General features: G+C 40.1%; 1 protein-coding gene across 8 annotated transcripts in view; it reads left to right on the top strand.

Annotated features, from left to right (window-relative positions):
• MRTFA (myocardin related transcription factor A) overlaps nt 1–19,634 on the top strand; it is a 195,819-nt gene that overhangs the window by 22,149 nt on the left and 154,036 nt on the right. For 6 of the 8 annotated variants that reach the window (XM_089920037.1, XM_022596558.2, XM_022596557.2 and 3 more), the window contains exon 1: nt 11,980–17,931. In XM_089920037.1, coding sequence (XP_089776163.1) covers nt 17,827–17,931 — 105 coding nt within the window. In that variant the 5' untranslated portion in view covers nt 11,980–17,826. Of the gene's footprint in view, nt 1–8,933; nt 9,000–11,979; nt 17,932–19,634 lie in introns of those variants that run through there. The other 2 variants (XM_089920035.1, XM_089920040.1) reach the window with 2 other exon arrangements.

The following is a 19,634-nucleotide window of genomic DNA, read 5'->3' as shown; positions in this document are numbered from 1 at the left end:
CTAGGCCAAACTAACCTATACTTTATCTTCTATTACAAGATAGTGAAATGGAAATGCTTTTAAAAACCATTATTTCATCAATCTGACCCTGTTTACCTGTTGGAAATGTTGGAAGGCCAACTATCTCAAACAACATACACAAAACTAATAGTGAACTATTCATTTTCTTCTCTAAACTTAATTTTTTCCACCCACAGCTTTCCCTGTTTTATTTGACGACAGTCCTACATTTTTAGTTGCTCTGATCAAAACTTTGGACTCTCATTTTTCTCTCATACCCCACATCCAGTCTGCCATGAAAACTTACTGGGCCCACCCTCAAAATATATCCAAAATCAGCCACCTCTCACCTTCTCTGCTGCTACCGCTGTGGTCCAAGCCACTGTCCTCTCTTGTCCGGATTATTGTAGTGCCTCCTAACTGACCTCCCAGCTTCTACCCTTTCCTTTGTTTTCAACACAGCAGCCTGAACCATTCATTTTATACCTAAGTCAGATCATGTCACTCCTCTGTTCAAAAGCAGTGGCTCCAAGCCAAGGAATGTAGGCAGCCTCTAGAAACTGGAAAAGGCAAGGAAACAGATTCTCCTCAAGAGTTCCAGAAAACAATTCATCCCTACCAACACCTTGATTTTAGCCCATTGAGACCTGTGCCAGACTTCTGCCCTTCAGAACTGTAAGATAACAAATTTTTGTTTCTTTTAAGCCACTAAAAAAAAAAAAAAAAAAGCAGTGGCTCCCCTGCATTGGCCCCCCGTTCCACTCCGAGTAGAGAATCCTGTGAGGCCTTACCTTATCTGGTCTTCTAGTAACCTCTCTGACCTTACTTAACTATATCCCCCTTGCTCCCTCTGCTGCAGCCACACTATCTTTCTTGCCGTTCCTTGAACACGACAGTCCTGCTTCTGTCTTAGGGCCTTTGCATTGGCTGTTACCTCTTTCTGGAATGCTCTTCCTCTAAGATATCTGCATGGCTGAATCTCTCAAGACTGTCGAATCTTTGCTTGTGTCTCTTTCTCAATGAGGCCTACTCTGCTCATCTTATTTAAAGATTGCAAGTCCTCTTCCCCCAACACTTCTTATTCCCTTTTTTCTGATCTACTTTTTCTTTTTCTTCCCTGAAGCATTCATTACATTTTAAGATCTTTGTAGTTTACTTATTATATTTATTATTTTATTATCTGTCTCTCCCTATTAGAATATAAGCTCCATGAGAGCAAGGATCTATGTCTTTCTAAATCACTGATGTGTCTTTTGCAACTACAGTGCCTGGCACATAGTAGGCCATCACTAAATAAACGAATAATCACTAATAAATAAACAAATTGTGAGCTATTGAACTGTTTCTTTTACTCAGATCCATGCTTTTGCAGTACCTAGAGCCGATACCAACAAAGCAGTTTATATGTTTGAATACACCACCAATAACAGCTCTTCATGGTCATTCTGAAAGATAGGTGGTATTATCCATCTATTATTTTTTAGCGTCTCTGAGCCTTAGAGAAGCTAAGCAACTTATCCCTAGATCATATGGCTCATAAAGTTAGGAGCTGACATACAAATCCAGATTTGACTCCAAAGCCTACATTCTCTGCTGCCATATTATATCTCCTTAAACCATTCATTCAACAAATATTTATCAAGTGCCTACCATGTTATAGGCACTGCTGACAAATAGCAATTTATTGTAGGATACTAACAAAAGTATTTTAAATTTTGTCATTTTTGTTGTGTTCTTCTTGAGCACTGAGAAGTTTAATGTATTTATTTTATTTATCTGCAAGCTCTGCTTAGATGCAGGTAGAAATAAGCATGAAAATGCCTATGGTAAAACTTTGGTTATCCAGAGATCAACTTCCTGTCATTTTCAAGCATCCAAAAGAGTTCTGAACGCAAAACCAAGAAAAAGAAAAGCAAGTGCCTCAGATAGTCAAGAAAGAACTTTTGAGCATTGTTGACAATTCCTGAGAAGACTTGAAGTACCAAAAGTGCTGTGAATAGTCAGTTGTTCCAGAAATTGAAGGAGTGTGTTGATTAAACTGGCAGTGTCTGGTTATAAATAGATCAACATTTTTTGAGAAGAAAGCCGAAAAGCATAGGTGAAAGGATATTAAGATGTGCAGAGGAGGCAGAATGGAGTATGGTGGTAGTCACAGTGTGCAAGATTTGAAGTGACTAGTGCACTGAATGAGGGGCAGACTCTTGAGAACCATGATGAAGAGCCAGATGATAAGACACTTGTTGTGGGGTGGAGATGGACCAGTGCCATAGGAACACCTTCAAATGCAAAACGTTTTGAAGCCATAGACAGAAGAATCCTCTCCTTGGAATGCAAATGAAAACCACAATGAGATACCATCACTTCACATCCATTAGGATGGCTATTACCAAAAAACTGCAAGGAGGAGAAACTGGAACCCTGTGTATCACTGGTGTAAAATGGTGCAGCCACTGTGGAAAACAGTTTTGTGGTTCCTCAAAAAGTTAAACACAGGGGGCCCTCCTTGGTGGCGCAGTGGTTAGGAATCCGCCCGCCAGTGCAGGGGACATGGGTTCGATCCCTGGTCCGGGAATATCCCACATGCCACACAGCAACTTAGCCTGTATGCCACAGCGACTGAGTTTGCACTCCAGAGCCTGCATGCAACAACTACTGAAGCCCGTGTGCCTAGAGCCCATGCTCCGCAACAAGAGAAGCCATCGCAGTGAGAAACCTGCGCACCGCAAAGAAGAGTAGCCCCCGCTCGCCGCAACTAGAGAAAGCCCGCGTGCAGCAACGAAGACCCAGTGCAGCCAAAAATAAATAAATAAATATATTATTTTTTTTAAAGTTAAGCACAGAACTGCCATAGGTACAGCAGTTCTACTTCTAAGCAAATATCCAAAATAATTGAAAGAAGGGACCTAAACAGATACTTGTATACCAACATTCACGGCAACATTGTTCATAATAGTTAAAAGATGGAAACAACCCAAATGTCCCTCCACTGATGAATGGATAAACAAAATGTGTTATGTACATACGATAGGATATTAATCTGCCTTAAAAAAGAAGGAAATTCTGAAACAATCTACAACATGGGAACCTTGAAGACATTATGCTAAGTGAAAGAAGCCAGGCACAAAAGGACAAAAATTGTATGATTCCACTCATATGAAGTACCTTGAATAGGTAAATTCATAAAGACAGAAAGTAGAATAGTGTTACTGGGGGCTAGAGGGAGGGGAAATGGGGAGTTACTGTCTAATGAGTACAGAGTTCCTGTTTGGGATGAAGAAAAAGTTTTGGAGGTGGATAGTTGTGATGGTTCCACAACATTGTGAATATATTTAATGCCACTGAATTTTACAGTTAAAAATGGTTAGAATGGTAAATCTTACGTCATGTATATTTTACCACACCTATACACAAAAGAACCCTCTCCTCATGTGCATGCATGTGAGTGGGAGTGTGTACGGGGAGGGCACAAATGTGCCATGCCACACTGAAGGCTGGTCCCTCCCGCTCAGATGCTCCATTTCAGTGATGGTGGAGATGTGCTCTCTCCGGTAGTGTGATAACCAGCCAAGTCATTCAGCTGCAGCCACATTTGTAAGCACAGGAGAGCGATTCAGTCATTAAGAAAATGTTAACTTACAAGAAACTTGAAATCCTTTCTGGAAAGAAGTACTAGGGGACTGGGTGGGAAAGAGACCTACTTTTCACTATATGCTCATTGTACTGTTAGGTTTTTTTAAACCATAGTTACGTATTACCTATTTTGAAAAATTAAAATTTATTATGGGAAAAAAGCAAGGAATAATAAAAAAATTATTGATTTTATTCTGTTTAAGAAAATAAGAATGTACATGTTTATTTAAGACTTGCTGCGGAGGTGTCTGAGTCAGCTTTGAGGTCTAAACATAATTAGAACACTGATAGATGGACTCCTTTGTGAATCCACTCATAATAGGGGCTTTGCTGCGGTTTACTCTCCACCAATACCACCTTACAGTATTAGGAGAGTCACATAAGAGAACAGATGTTCAAACACCTGGATTTTGCTTTGCAGTTTCAAAACGTGATAGCTATATCTGCCCATCCGGAGCTACATCTGAGTCTTAATACACAGTGGAATAGGAGATGCTTCCATTGCCTGTTATGGGGTGACGGCAGCGGAAGGTGAAACTGGGAGCTTTGATAGACTTGGAAACTCTTCTTATGAGTGGAGGGTTTGAGATTTTAGTTTTTTACTTGTAAAGTATTGTCTGTGTTCTAGTGCCTTACCAAGCGTATGTTAGGTTGAATGCTGAATGCTGCAGCTGGGTTGACCAGCCAGGTCTTACTTATTCCCTCCCTCCCTCCCTCCCTCTATAATATATATGTATATATAGTACCTATGGTATTGCTTCCTTTTTCCACTTGTCACCTTAATTAATTGTTATATTAACTGTAATTTTTGTATCCAAGTTAAATTGATAGTAGGAAAGGAAGGGCTTTTGGTGCATGTGAAAGGCAGCAGGTTTCTAGTCTCTTCTAGAGGAGGTTATAGACACACTCTGGGAATGCAGCGGTCTTTCTCGACTCCCCTTTTGAGACTCTAGTAACTCCAGCCAGTACCAGCACTTCGCGGGGGCTGCATGGACCGACATTTCTGACTCCCTTACTTATTCCAGGAGGCCCACTCCACTTAATACTCTATCTTTGGAAGTGGAAGAAAGAGCAAATAGAGGAATCAGGCAAAATGAGGTTAAGGTATTTTTTTTAGGTGTTCAGTTTGAGGAGATATGTAACCATACCTTTTAGAGGCTGATTGCTTAAAAACCACAGTTCATTTATTTAATTGGGAATTGTTTTTCTCCTCCTTTTTTGATATCACAGTCAAACCTTTGTATTGATTTTTCTTTCCTCTTTCCTCCTTTTCCTTTTTTCCCTTCCATTTTATTTTTTTGTTACTTTCCTTTTATTTTTTGCATCTCTTCCCTGCAAATTAAAATGAGACAGTAGAATTCGTTTAGAAGAAATATTTGTTTGAAAGAAGACTCTGAATTCTATGAAATTGCTTTTTTAATATTTTCTAATTTCTCTTTTGATTTTTATCATTTATTTTAATTTAAAAAAATAAATTTATTTTATTTATTTTTGGCTGCGTTGCGTCTTTGTTGCTGTGCGCGGACTTTCTCTAGTTGTGGTGAGCGGGGGCTACTCTTTGTTGTGGTGTGCAGACTTCTCATTGTGGTGGCTTCTCTTGTTGCAGAGCACAGGCTCTTAAGCGTGCACGCTTCAGTAGTTGTGGTTCATGGGCTCTAGAGTGCAGGCTCAGTAGTTGTGACGCATGGGCTTAGTTACTCCACGGCATGTGGGATCTTCCCGGACCAGGGCTCAAACCGGTGTCCCCTGCATTGGCAGGCGGATTCCTATCCACTGTGCCACCAGGGAAGCCCTATCATTTATTTATTTATTTGTTTGCATCGGGTCTTAGTTGTGGCAGGTGGGCTCCTTAGTTGCAGCAGGCGGGCTCCTTAGTTGTGGCACATGGGCCCCTTAGTTGTGGCAGGTGGGCTCCTTAGTTGCGGCAGGCGGGCTCCTTAGTTGTGGCATGCAAACTCTTAGTTGCAGCATACACGTGGGATTTAGTTCTCTGACCAGGGATTGGACCCGGGCCCCCTGCATTGGGAGCTCTGAGTCTTAACCACTGTGCCTCCAGGGAAGTCCTGAAATTGCTTTTTTGTGTGTGTGTGTGTGAAGTTTATATTTTAGAAGGTAAGGATAATGTCATCTTAGATTGTAAAAATTATTCCCATATCCTTAGGGATGTAAGAAAAACCTTTTAAAGCTAAACTTCTAGCAAAGATTCTACAGGTTATTGAGCCAAAGCATTGAAAATAACTGCTATAGTCTTCTACTGCCTAAGTTTTTAAGGGTCAGCATTTCCAAATCTTCAGGGCACACATCTAATTTTTAAATTCTTCTCAGGGAATGAATGCAGGTATTTAAACTTTTCTTCTGTTGTAATTTCCAAAACATTTTCTGTCTTAATAAAACAGTGTGTTTAGTAATATGTAGTAGAATAAATAATTTGGACTGGTAATCAGATTCTGGTCCCAGTCTTCCTGTTATCAAGTCATTGAACCCCTTCTGCTCTGGTTCTGTAACTGAAATCGAAGGGACTGGATGTGTGAGCTTCTGAGGTTTATTTATAAAAATGTAGTCTTTCCAGGTTTTATTAGCATTTTTCTAAAGCTGATAAAGTAAAAGATTAAAAAAACTTTGCTAATAATACTGTTCATATAAAAAATATAATTTATTTCAATATAAAGTAAGTTAGACTTCGATTCTGAAGGGGCTTAGTCAGTGGATGACTAAAACCACCTTTTTATGAGATGATCTCATGTAGAAATCAGTTTCAAAATACATTCTCTGACACCTTGGAACTAAAACCCCAGGATCTCATTTTAGGTGAGATTAATAATTGTAAGAAATCTGTCATTAGCTTATATCTTATTTCTATTCAGATATTTAAAAATAGTAACTCATCACTATTTAGTTGACTTTTTCTGTTATGGCTTTCATTGAAATACTGTTGCTTTAGTCATTCTCCCTAAGTTCCTTTTCCTGAGAATAAAGGATTGAGCTCATACCTTTGCATAACAATCTAGAGAGTATTTTAAGCTTGGCATGTTCAAACCTGGCAGACTCGATTAATATTGGACAAACTAGCGCATTAGAACACTTTTTTTAAGTTCCAAGCCAAAAATTGTGCTTTCAGTGAACACGGATATGTATAAAATTAATACTTAAGCCTTGAATAGCATAGACATTCAAAAGGCCGGTTGCTGTGGGTGACTGATTTTCAGCGAGGCTCCTGCTTGCCCTGCACATTTCTTCCTCTGCTTTAAGCAGTGACGAGAGCAGAGTTAAGAGAAGGTCTGGGGCTTCCCTGGTGGCGCAGTGGTTGAGAGTCCGCCTGCCGATGCAGGGGACACGGGTTCGTGCCCCAGTCCGGGAGGATCCCGCATGCCGCGGAGCGGCTGGGCCCGTGAGCCATGGCCGCTGAGCCTGCGCGTCCGGAGCCTGTGCTCCGCAACGGGAGAGGCCACAACAGTGAGAGGCCCGCATACCGCCAAAAAAAAAAAAAAAGAGGAGGTCTGGTCCTTCGGTGCTCTGCTACCTTTTGTTTTCGGCAAAGAAAATGGCTGCTGTTTTCCTTTTTAAACTCTTACCATATGGAATGTTTCTATAAATAAACGTTGGATTTATGATTGGACTTCTAAATTTGTAACCTCTACCGCGGGTGACTAAAGCCAGTATAAATACCTATTTAAACATACATACTGCCTACAAAGTTGTGGCATCCGTTCACTGAGAAAGGTCACCAGCCATAATATCTAAACAGTCAATTCAGTTAATTTCTCCTGTGTCTATTGACATGGATGAGGACCTCATTTTGTCATCAAGCAAAAACTAGTCAGCTGCTAGTGTTTGGTGAATCCACTTTGACTTTTTTGTGCATGAATTGTTGGTGTAATTATGTAGCAGACATATTCATGAAGATGTAAAAGTGCATTAGATTTTTGATAAACTGAATTGTTTAAGTGTACTAAATGGGCTCACTTTTTAGAATTCTATCGTTATTCATTTTGTAAATTTGAGTCAGTCGGGCCTTCAGTCAACAAGTGCATATAATGGGCACCTATTACATGCCAGACACTGTGCTAGGTCTTGGAGTATATAGAGTTGTAGAAAAGATGTTACCTGTTCAGACAAGTAAGAGAAAAAAAAAGGAAACCTGGGGACAGTAGAATGTTTTATCATTGTAATGGAAAAATGGACAAATGCCATGTAGGTGTGGCAGAGAGGCCAGTAGATTAACTCTGGAGAATTGGAAGAGGTTATAGAAAAGTGTTTTATTTGCATCTTAAACAATATTATTTACAATAATGGCTATATCTTATTGAGTGCCTACTGTATACTAGGACTAGTTAATGTTACCCACCAGGGAAAAGGTGGGGAAAACATTCAAGGCAGTAGGAGAAACAAAGGAGCTATCAAAGATTGTGTATCCTAGAATGAAGAAGTCTGGTGTGGCTAGCGGGGATGGGGAGGGAGGTCAGCGGCCAAGGCAAAGGGTAGTCAGACTGGATGGGATCAGATTATGAAGGACCTCAGATAGAGTCTGTCTGTCCCCGCCACCATGTTTTTGTTCTCGTTTCCTTTCCTGAAGAACCTTTCTCCTCTCTTTGCCAATTTTATTATTTTTTTAAAGGTCCAGCTTTAAGGCACCTCTTCTGTAAAGCTTTCCTTTCCTTTTCCCAAAGGTTATTCATTTTTTTACTGAATGATTGCACAAAGAGAGTGTACCTCATAATAGGGCATTCCATTTCTTGAACCATTTCTTGGATTTAGTCTGATCTCCCCAACTAGTTTCTCAACTCCTAAAGGGCAGAGAATAAATCATGGTTAGCATCTACTATAGTGCTCAGCCCACCATGGGGACTTAAGAAATGTATAATGAGTGGATGAATATGGAACATATATAGATATCAACCATTGAGACAGCCCAGCCACCGTGGTTGAGATTGCCTACATTTATTTAAGAGGCATTTCTTAACACAAGTAAGAGTGATTTTCAGAGGTATAGGCCAGTTGTCATTTGGATGTAAAATGAGTTAATAAGAGTATCTCATAGGGTTGTTGTGAGGATTAAATTAGTTAGTACATTTAAGCACTTAGAACAGTGCCTAGCATATAGTAAGTTATTCAATCAGTGTTACCTGTTATTTAACTCCACATATCTGGGCCTTTTTGCCAGTGACACTCAGCTACTGTTGTGGTCGTGGAGAGGATAGAAAGCAGATAAGAAACAGCTTCTTACCACTGAAACCAAATATGCTGTAGGAACTGGAAGAACTGCTTATATTGCATGAACTTTTATTTTTCTGTTTGTGTTTTAGTGATCGAAGGGTATGGTTGGCATGGAATTGAATTTCATCTGTCTGTGGGAATTGTAAACAAGGTAGGTCCCGGGTTTATTTATTCTTTCCTGCATCCTTTCTAAGGTGTTTGTTAGTATTTTGAGTTCTACTGAAATAGAATTGATCAGATTTGATTATTGTTTAGGGAAACACTCAGCATGGCCCTATGATGGTCTGTCACCATGGTTTATCTAGTGTTGTGGACTACATCTAGTGTCTTGTCTGAGGGTATTGAATGCCAAGAAACAGCACAACCGATTTAAAATTTTGGTGGTCATAGAACAGAACCATGAATTCACACACATGTACACACACACCATGACCCACTCCTTAGAGGGCAGAAGTTCTTGTATTGGAGCCATTATGTAAACCAGCTTGGGGTAGTGGGAGGTGACAGGCTAGCTGATTCTTTTGGTCACTAAAATTCAGTAGCTTATGTGAATGGTAGACTAGATGCAATCAAAGGGCTTATCTTGACAGTAACCAGACCATCACTGACAACTATAAATTTTGTTACTGATGACAGAATCTGTCCATCTGTAACCACTAGAGTTTGTTTTGACACAGCATGCTTGTGTTCCTATCTTAAGCTCCAGAGTCTGAACAAAAGTACACCAGATATGACTTTGGCTCATATATCTCTCTTGTATCAGATGCCCACAAAAAAGAGCTATAGACGGCAGCTTCACACAGCTCTGCAAACCTATTTTTGGCAGAACATTTCCTGTCAAAGTAGGGACTAGTGCTGTTTCATGTAGTTTTAGTTTCCCATAATCTTAGGTATGTGGAGACCCCATTGCTCATTGGTGCAGGAAACTTGGATCATTTGGAGAGTGAAATTGGTAGCCAAAAAAACCAATGGCAGTACTCCCCAAAATCCTCCAACGAAGAATCCTGTGAACTTGAGCATGGGGTTCTCTGGGCTGATGACAATCTTTGGACTCTTGCTGCACCTGCACTTAGAATAGAATAGCTTCTTGAGACTGGCTTCCAGTCACAAAGAACAGGAACTGCTAATATATTGCTATGGGGAAAAACAGTTGAGCCACTTCCTATAGCAGAAGGAACATGGTCCTTGGAACTGACACTGCTGCCTAGGAAGGGAGGTAGAGAGAGTAAAGTTTAACTTTTGCAAATCAGTGCCTTCATCATCATCTGGTGGCCTGAATTTTCAGAGTCTGATCTAGGTGTTCAGTGAGGAAATTATCTTTTTTCTATTTTCCTGCTATATATTGGGGTATAATGAGCAGGAACTGTTTTATGGAAATACTCTAAGAATTAATGGAAAGGAAAGAAAGGAACTAACATTTATTGAATGCCTAGTAAAGGTTTGGAATGGTACCATAAACTTTAAAGTTCATTGATACTACAATTTTTCAAGTATAGATGGATAATATCGTGAATATCACTATCTTGAACTATTTTGACTTTTATTATAGCCACTTAGAGGAGATAGAATTATATATTAATACATGCAATTTCATTTGTATCTGCTAGAGCATTCTTTTATGGAGGAAGAAAGAAAATACCTACATGACTTTTGAGTTTTTTTGTTTTTATTTTCTGGGCTTGCTACTGATTTAGCCAAAGTCAGAGAGGAGACTAGCAGGTCTGAAATTAGAGACACCTGTGCTGTTTTGGAAGCTGAGACTCTTGATCCAGGGTTCGCTGAAGTTGGTGCAGGGGAGGTGAGAGTAGGTTAATATTTTCATAGCTCAAAGCAAATGTGAATTGTGGTTGTTTATAGGTGCATTTTTGCTTGATCTTTGTAGTTACAAATGGGGTAAACAAAATACAGTACTGCTGTTTTGGGAAACTTCTGCAAAAGTCCCTGAACCAATGCAAATTAATCTTCTTCAAAAATAACAAAAAATTCCCCATGTGGATATTTTGACTGAGGGAGTTGACTGTTGCCATCAGGCTTGTAAAGAAATTAACATACATTTTAAAAAACAATTATATATTTGATTTTCTGCTTTTAAATTTCTTTAAATTCTTCTCATAGGAGGTACCATCTCTGTATCTCAGGCACATGCAATAATGTGAGATCAGAATAAATTGTTACTCTCTTCTAGGGCATAGGAAATTAAGTCAAAGTGTTCCTTCTCCTTATTTCCCATTTAAGGGTTCCAAATCCATTGTCTTTCTACTCTTAAGATAGTAAGATTTTGTGGTCCTAGCCAGGTTTGTAGAGAGTTACCCAGAGACACAATACTGTCCTTTATTTGGCTGAAATGAAAACATTAATATTTCTTAATCTATGAAAAATTTCCTTTTTATTTTCTTGTCTGTCGAATGAATTACTGTACTTTTCCTCTTGGCTACTTCCTTTCTTTAGTCAGAAAAACTCTTAATAATATAATTTTCCCTCCTTGCTTTAGCGAACAAATACCACTTAAAAAAAGAAAACAACTTTATTGAGGCATAATTCATATACTGCAAAATTTGCCTTTTTGAGGTGTATGACTCAGTGATTTTTATCAGATTTGTAGAGTTGTGTAATCATTATCACATGGCAGTGTTACTTTTCCAGCATCCCCAAAAGATCTCTTGTAAACACCGTTTTTTAACTTCCTCTAAAGTCATCCACAAATTTTGTTGTTGTGCGTCAGATTTAATCTCCTTTCTATAAAGTTTCCCAGCATTCTATCGCATGTCTTCTTCCCCCTTTTATTATTTTTTATTAAAAAAATTTCTTTAGCGTCTTTATTGGAGTAGAATTGCTTTACAATGGTGAGTTAGTCCCCCTTTTATTTTTATATTAGTTTCTTATTGCACATCAAGCATATCATCCTTTTGTCATTTTAAGTCCATTCTCTCACCTCTTTTAAAACAGTGTAATCTTATTTAAAAAGAAGGGCTTTAATTTTTATTCAGTTATTCCCCCTCCCCACCCCCCGCACAAAAACCTTAGGTGTCTCAGTAAAAGCTCTTGCATTATTCTTGGTTTCCTGTTCACCTCACTTGTTATTTATTTATTTTTAAAGGAAATCATGTATCTGGTTATTTCTCTTTGTATATATAGATTAGATATTTGCCAGTTTGGAGAATTCTGCTTGGTACAGGGATGTTCAGATGCTTACTAGATAAAATAAGGTAAATGAATATTCTGGTACTCCTGAGCTTTTAAAAGTTTTATCAGTGTATTGGTTATCTGCATGTTGACCCTTGAACAACATGGGTTTGAGCTGCATGGCTTCACTTATACGCAGATTTTTTTCAATAAATACGTATACTGGGACTTCCCTGGTGGCGCAATGGTTAAGAATCTGCCTGCCAATGCAGGGGACACAGGTTCGATCCCTGGTCCGGGAAGACACCACATGCCACGGAGCAGCTAAGCCCATGTGCCACAACTGCTGAGCCTGTGTGCCACAACTACTGAAGCCCGCGCACCTAGAGCCCATGCTCCGCAACAAGAGAAGCGACTGCAATGAGAAGCCCGCACACCACAACGAAGAGTAACCCCCTCTCTCTGCAACTGGAGAAAGCCTGCGTGCAGCAATGAAGACCCAACGCAGCCAAAAATAAATAAATAAATAAATAAAATACGTATACTACTGCACCATCTGTGGTTGGTTGAATCCTCAGATGTGGGACCACAGGTGAAGAGGGCTGACTATGGGACTTGAACATCCGCAGATTTTGGTATCTGTGGCAGGTTCTGGAACCAATTCCTTGTGAATACTGAGGGATGACTGTATTTCAACATAATAAATTACCTAAAACTCAGTTTCAACAGCTTGAAACAACAATAAATGTTATTGTACACAGTTTCTGTGGCTCAAGAATCTGGGAGCATTTTAAGTGAGTGATTCTGGCTCATGAGGTTGCACTCATAATGTCTGCTGGGGCTGTGGTCATCTGAAGGCTTGACTGGGGCCAGTGGATCCACTTCCAAGGTGGCTCACTCACATGGCTGTTGGCAGGAGGCCTCAGTTCCTTAACAGATGGTCTTCTCCAGAGGACTGCTTGAGTTTTGTCACAGCATGGCAGCTGGCTTCCCTCTAGAGCGACTAAGCTGAGAGAGTAAGGAGGAAGCCACAGTACCTTTTATGATTTCATGTCAGAAGTCACGTATTGTCACTTCTGTTACATTCTGTTCATTAGAAGAGAGTCACCAAGTACAGCCCACACTCAAGGGAGAGGGGTAGTAGTTTCCACCTTTTGCACGGAGGAGTATTAAAGAATTTGTGGGTATATTTTAAAGCTACCACACTTGGTATTTTAATGACTTTATTTTTCCCTATGGGAGTTCTGTAGCTGCTGCCTTTGTCCTTTGTTTTCAGTAGAATTTAGTTTTTGTTTTATTGTTCATGTGTATATCTAGGTTATGTTTTAATTTCTTTTTGGTAATGGAAGCTTTAACATTTTAGTTAAAATGACTAAATAGGTTATAAATAAAACATAAATTTAGGGGATGAGAGTATATGGTGTAGTTTACTGGTAGGTTTTTAAATTGGGCAAATTTTCTGGTAACAGAGGCTTCTGTATTTCCCTTCTCAGACAGGTTGTGAAGGAGTAGGATCTATACTTGCTGTTGTCACTTCCACATCTCTTTCTACTTCTTAATCCACTGAGTTGTTCACTGCACGTGGGTGCCAGCCTGAGGGTGTGTGTATGTGTGTGTGTGGGGCTGAAGTCCACCCTGAGCCCTGCTTATCAATCTGTGTGCCCACCCAAAGAAGGCACCCTTTATGAATTTGCATTTAGGTACCCTGTGGTCTCACTGAAGTCACCAGTCACTATTTTGTCCATATGCCAAATCAGTGAATACTTCTTTCTCTACATTAATTGGTTCATCAGGTATTTATTGAGCACCTTTGGTGTGCCAGGCATTGCTAGGGGCAGGACTCCTCTGAGGCATTTGGCACTGTTTAGGATTTTATTTTCTCAAGGCTGTCTGTCCGCAGAAGATCGTATTCTTCCCTCCTTCCTCTTTGGCTGCTGCTTCTCAGCGTCTTTGGTAAGCTTCTTGTTCCCTGCTTAGCTCTCCGTTGTTGATACCCCCTAGGTCTCTCTAGTCTTGGTTGTAGACTTTAGATCTCATCACTCTCTACATTCTTTGAAGATCTCTGCATCAAAACCTCTGGTTTCAGTCACTGCTTATTTGCTGTTGATTTCTAAGTAATTCCTTCACCCCAGACCTCTAACAAGTGCTAGACCTATTGATCCAGCTGCCTCCTGGGCATCTCCATATGGGTGTTCGTTCCATAGGTGCCTTAAACTTAACATGTCCAAACTTATCTACCTCTCCCCAACTCCACCACCTCCTGCACCTGTTTATCTCCTGTATCTGTGAGTGCAACATAAATCATTTCTTCATTCATATTACTTGTGTTAGAGACCTGGGAAATAACTTAGACCCCTCCTGTTACCACCTCACTTTAGGCCTATTTTTTTTTATAAAACAGCTTTACTGGGATAGAATTCAGATACCATACAAGTCGCCCAAATAAGATAAACAATTTTGTAGTTTTAGTATATTCCTGGAGTTGTACAACCATCACCACAGTTTTAGAACATTTTCATCATCCCTTGAAGAAACCCCATAGATATTAGCAGTCATTCCCTATTCCCTCCCTCCTCTCAGCCTCTCCCTTCTCCCCCAGCTGTAATATAACCCGCAACCTACTCTGTAATTCGATAGATTGCCCATTCTGGACAGTTCATATAAATGCAGTCATAAAATGTGTGCTATTTTGTTACTGGCTTCTTTCACTTAGCATAATGTTTTCAGGGGTCATCTGTATTGTAGCATATATCAGTACTTCATTCCTTTTTATGAATGAATAATATTCCATTGTATGGATATACTATGTTTTAAAAATAAGTGTATTAGTTGATGGACATTTGGGTTGTTTGTACTCGTCGGCTATTATGACTAATGCTGCTATGGCCATTTGTGCACAAGTTTTTGTGTGAATGCATGTTTTCATATTTCTTGGCTGTATACTTACAGGTTGAAGCCTATATATTTTTTATCCCTCTGTATTATTGCAGTAGAATTCTAACCAGTCTCCCTGCCTCTTGACTTGCCACCTCTTTAATTTGCCCTCCACTTTACTATCCAAGTGATCTTTCTGACATGGAGATTTAAGCACATCACTTCTCTACGTCTGTGTCTTGTGTGGCTGTGCGTTGCTTTCAGGATAAAGTTCAAACTCAGCCTAACACACAGGCCATTTTATGATCTGGCTCCTGCCTTCCTTTTTTTTCTTGCCATACTTTTCATTCTTGTTAGCCTAACCTCAACTGATGTCAGACTTTTTCCCATTAAGATTTTAAAGCTTCTAGAATGGTTAATCACTCTCTTTCCATGGGAAATGACTACTTATTCTTCAGAAGTCAGCTCTGGTCCCATTTGTGGTAAACTTTTTATTATCTTTTATTTTATTAAACACCCTTTCTCTCTGCTCTTATAGTACCTTTACTGTAAGTGCATACTTTTACATAATGCTTATCACACTGTTCTCTGGACATGGAATCTTTTTTTTAAATTATGCAAATATAGCATTGGATTTATGCTTTTTTAAAATATTTTACTTTTAAAAATTAATTAATTTTATTTATTTTTGGCTGTGTTGGGTCTTCGTTGCTGCACGCGCCCTTTCTCTAGTTGCGGCGAGTGGGGGCTACTCTTCGTTGCAGTGCACGGGCTTCTCATTGCGGTGGTTTCTCTTGTTGCGGAGCACGTGCTGTAGGCGCGCGGGCTTCAGTAGTTGTGGCACGAGGGCACAGTAGTTGTGGCTCGCGGGCTTAGTTTGCTCTGCGGTATATGGGATCTTCCCGGACCAGGGCTTGAACCCGGGTCCCCTGAATTGGCAAGTGGAATCTTAACCACTGCACCACCAGGGAAGTCCCGTGGATTTATTCTTTACAGAAATTTTTTTCTTTTCCATTACGGTTTATTACAGGATATTGAATATAGTTCATTGTGCTATATAGTAGGACCTTGTTTATTTTATGTATAGTAGTTTGTATCTGCTAATCCTAAACTCTTTAATTTATCCCTCCCCCACCTCCTTTCCCCTTTGGTAGCCATAAGTTTGTTTTCTGTGTCTGTGAGTCTGTTTCTGTTTCATAAATAAGTTCATTTGTGTCATATTTTATTTTTTTTATTTTTGTGGTACGCGGGCCTCTCACCGCTGTGGCCTCTCCCGTTGCGGAGCACAGGCTCCTGACGCACAGGCTCAGCGGCCATGGCTGACGGGCCCAGCCGCTCCGCGGCATGTGGGATCCTCCCAGAATGGGGCACGAACCCGCGTCCCCTGCATCGGCAGGTGGACTCTCAACCACTGCGCCACCAGGGAAGCCCCGTGTCATATTTTAGATTCCATATATAAGTGAATACCACGTATGGTATTTGTCTTTCTCTTTCTGACTTACTTCGGTTAGTATGATAATCTCTAGGTTCACTTCAGTTAGTATGATAATCTCTAGGTTCATCCATGTTGCTGCAAATGGCATTATTTCATTATTTTTTATGGACGAGTTGTATTCCATTGTGTATATATACCACATCTTATTTATCCATTCATCTTTCGATGGACATTTAGGTTGCTTCCATGTCTTGGCTATTGTAAATAGTGCTGCTGTGAATGTTGAGGTGCATGTATCTTTTCGAATTAGAGTTTTCTCTGGTTATATGCCCAGGAGTGGGATTGCTGGATCAATGGGTAACTCTATTTTTAGTTTTTTAAGGAACCTTCATGCTGTTTTCCATAGTGGCTGCACCAGTTTACATTCCCACCAAGAGTGTAGGAGGGTTCCCTTTTCTCTGCACCCTCTCCACCATTTGTCATTTGTAGACTTTTTAATGATGGTCATTTTGGCCGGTGTGAGGTGGTACCTCATTGTAGTTTTGATTTGCACTTCTCTAATAATTAGCGATGTTGAACATCTTTTCATATGCCTGTTTGCCATCTGTATGTCTTCTTTGGAGAAATGTCTTTTTAGATCTTCTGCCCTTTTTTTGATTGGGTTGTTTGTTTTTTTGTTATTGAGTTGTATGAGCTGTTTGTATATTTTGGAAATTAAGCCCTGGTTGGTAGCAAAATTTGCAAATATTTCCTCCCAGTCTGTAGGTAGTCTTTTCACTTTATTTATGGTTTACTTTGCTGTGCAAAAGCTTGTAAGTTTGATTAGGTCCCATTTGTTTATTTCTGCTTTTATTTCTTTTATTTATTTATTTTTTGTGGTACGCGGGCCTCTCACTGTTGTGGCCTCTCCCGTTGCGGAGCACAGGCTCCGGACGCGCAGGCTCAGCGGCCATGGCTCACGGGCCTAGCCGCGCCGCGGCATGTGGGATCTTCCTGGACCAGGGCACGAACCCGTGTCCCCTGTATCGCAAGCGGACTCTCAACCACTGCGCCACCAGGGAAGCCCTTTGCTTTTATTTCTGTTGCCTTGGGAGACTGACCTAAGAAAATATTAGTAAGGTTTATATCAGAGAATGTTTTGCCTCTGTTCTGTTCTAGGGGTTTTATGATGTCATGTCTTATATTTAAGTTTTTAAGCTATTTTGAGTTTATTTTTGTGTATGGTGTGAGGGTGTGTTCCAACTTCAGTGATTTACATGCCCTTGGACATTGATTCTTCTGTTTGTTTCCCCAGGTAGACCACAAATCTCTGAGGGAAGGAACCATATCTTCTTTGACTTGGTGTCTCCGGTGCCTAATAAAAACAAAAAAAAAGTAGCTAGTATCTACTGGGTTGTTTAATATATGACAGGCAGTACTCTAGCATTTTACATATATTTTGTCATTTAATCTTCAAAACGGCCCTGGGCTTCCCTGGTGGCGCAGTGGTTGAGAGTCCGGCTGCTGATGCAGGGGCCACGGGTTCGTGCCCTGGTCTGGGAAGATCCCACATGCCGTGGAGTGGCGAGCCTGTGCTCCGCAGTGGGAGAGGCCACAACAGTGAGAGGCCCGCGTACTGCAAAAAAAAAAAACACAACGTAAAACAGCCCTTTGAAGTAAGTACTGTTATTATCTTCACTTTAAAAATGAGGATATCAAAGCACTAAGAGATTGAGTAATTTGCTAAAAGTTACACAAATAGCAAATAGTGGAGCTGGGATTTGGTAGAGCTGGGATTCAAACCTGCGCACTCTGATTCCAGAATCTGTGCTCTTATTTTTATTGTGTTGCTGCCATGGAGTCTGACACACACATATATTTAATAAATATTGGTGGGTGAGTGAACACTCACTGTTTCTGCATGCTGGGCCTTTACTTTAGAAATGGTTGTGTTGAGGTTCCTGCCAATACTATGTTTGTGCTTGGGGTTATAAAGAAAGGAGGATGGGGTTTGAGTCGCAGTGGCCTGAATTCTATCTTACTCCCTGACTTCTGCTTCTTGATTCGTTTCTCTTTCCTTTCTTCTTCCATAGAGAATGGTTCTGTTATTCTGTCTTAATTCTTTAGGTATGTTTACATTAAGGTTCCTGAGCTTTGTGTCTTGAATTATTTTCCACCTCAACCTTTTATTTTGGTAAGAATAGTACAGTGCTCGTCAAGAATAGTACATATTCGCCAATTGTGAATGTTTTGCCACAGTTTTGTGTTCTCTCTCTTTCTCTCTACACACATGCACACATTTATATATTGTTGAAGCATTTAAGGATTACTTTACTCCTAAATATTTCAGCATTCATTTCTAAAGAATAAGGACATTGCTCTCATATAACCACGGTACAGTTGTCACACTCAGGAATGACAGTATTGATGTATTATCATTATCTAACATGTAGTCCACATTGTACATATTTCCTTAGTTGTTCTAATAATGTCCTTTATAGCTTACTTTAAAAACTTTGAAATTCAGAATTCAGTCAAGAAATACATTGCATTTCGGTGTCATGCCTTTTACCCTGAAATAGTTCCTTAGCCCTCTTTTAGGAAGGGAGAGGTGTCTTTCATGACATTGACATTTTGGGAAACCGGTTATTTTGCAGAATATCCCTCAGTTTGAATTTATCTGCTTCCTCTTGAATAACTTCAGGGTAAATATTGTGTGCAGGATGTTTTGTCTTTCTTAGTGCTTCACATCAGGAGGCTCATGATGTTAGTTTCATTTTCAGTGATGTTAAATATCACTTTTGGTTAAGTTTCTATGTGCCAGATTTATCCATTGTAAAGTTGCCTTTTCCCCTTTGTAAAATTAATCAGGGTAATAACAGTTATTTCCTTTTGATATCTTTTTCTTTTTATTAAATGTATTTATTTTATTTATTTATTTTTGGCTGCGTTGGGTCTTCGTTGCTGCACGCGGGCTTTGTGTAGTTGCGGTGAGCAGGGACTACTCTTCGTTGCGGTGCGTGGTATTCTCATTGCGGTGGCTTCTCTTGTTGCGTAGCACGGGCTCTCGGTGCACGGGCTTCAGTAGTTGTGGCTCGTGGGCTCTAGAGCGCAGGCTCAGTAGTTGTGGCTCACGGGCTTAGTTGCTTCGCAGCATGTGGGATCTTCCCGGACCAGGGCTCAAACCTGTGTCCTCTGCATTGGCAGGCTGATTCTTAACCACTGCGCCTCCAGGGAAGCCCCTTTTGATATCTCTTGAAGTAATGAAGTACCATGTGGTTGTTAAAATAGAAATGCCTCTTAAGGAACAATTAAACAGGCTAACAGTTTAAAAATTGAGTATTATGTGCAAGGCAGCACGTACAAAATGGAGTTCAGA

Source organism: Delphinapterus leucas, chromosome 11 (genome assembly GCF_059928025.1).
Source record: "Delphinapterus leucas isolate spDelLeu-1000000601 "Yukka" chromosome 11, BTC_Dleu_Yukka2, whole genome shotgun sequence".
NCBI lineage: Eukaryota > Metazoa > Chordata > Mammalia > Artiodactyla > Monodontidae > Delphinapterus > Delphinapterus leucas.
This window is presented reverse-complemented; position numbering and strand designations above follow the sequence as displayed.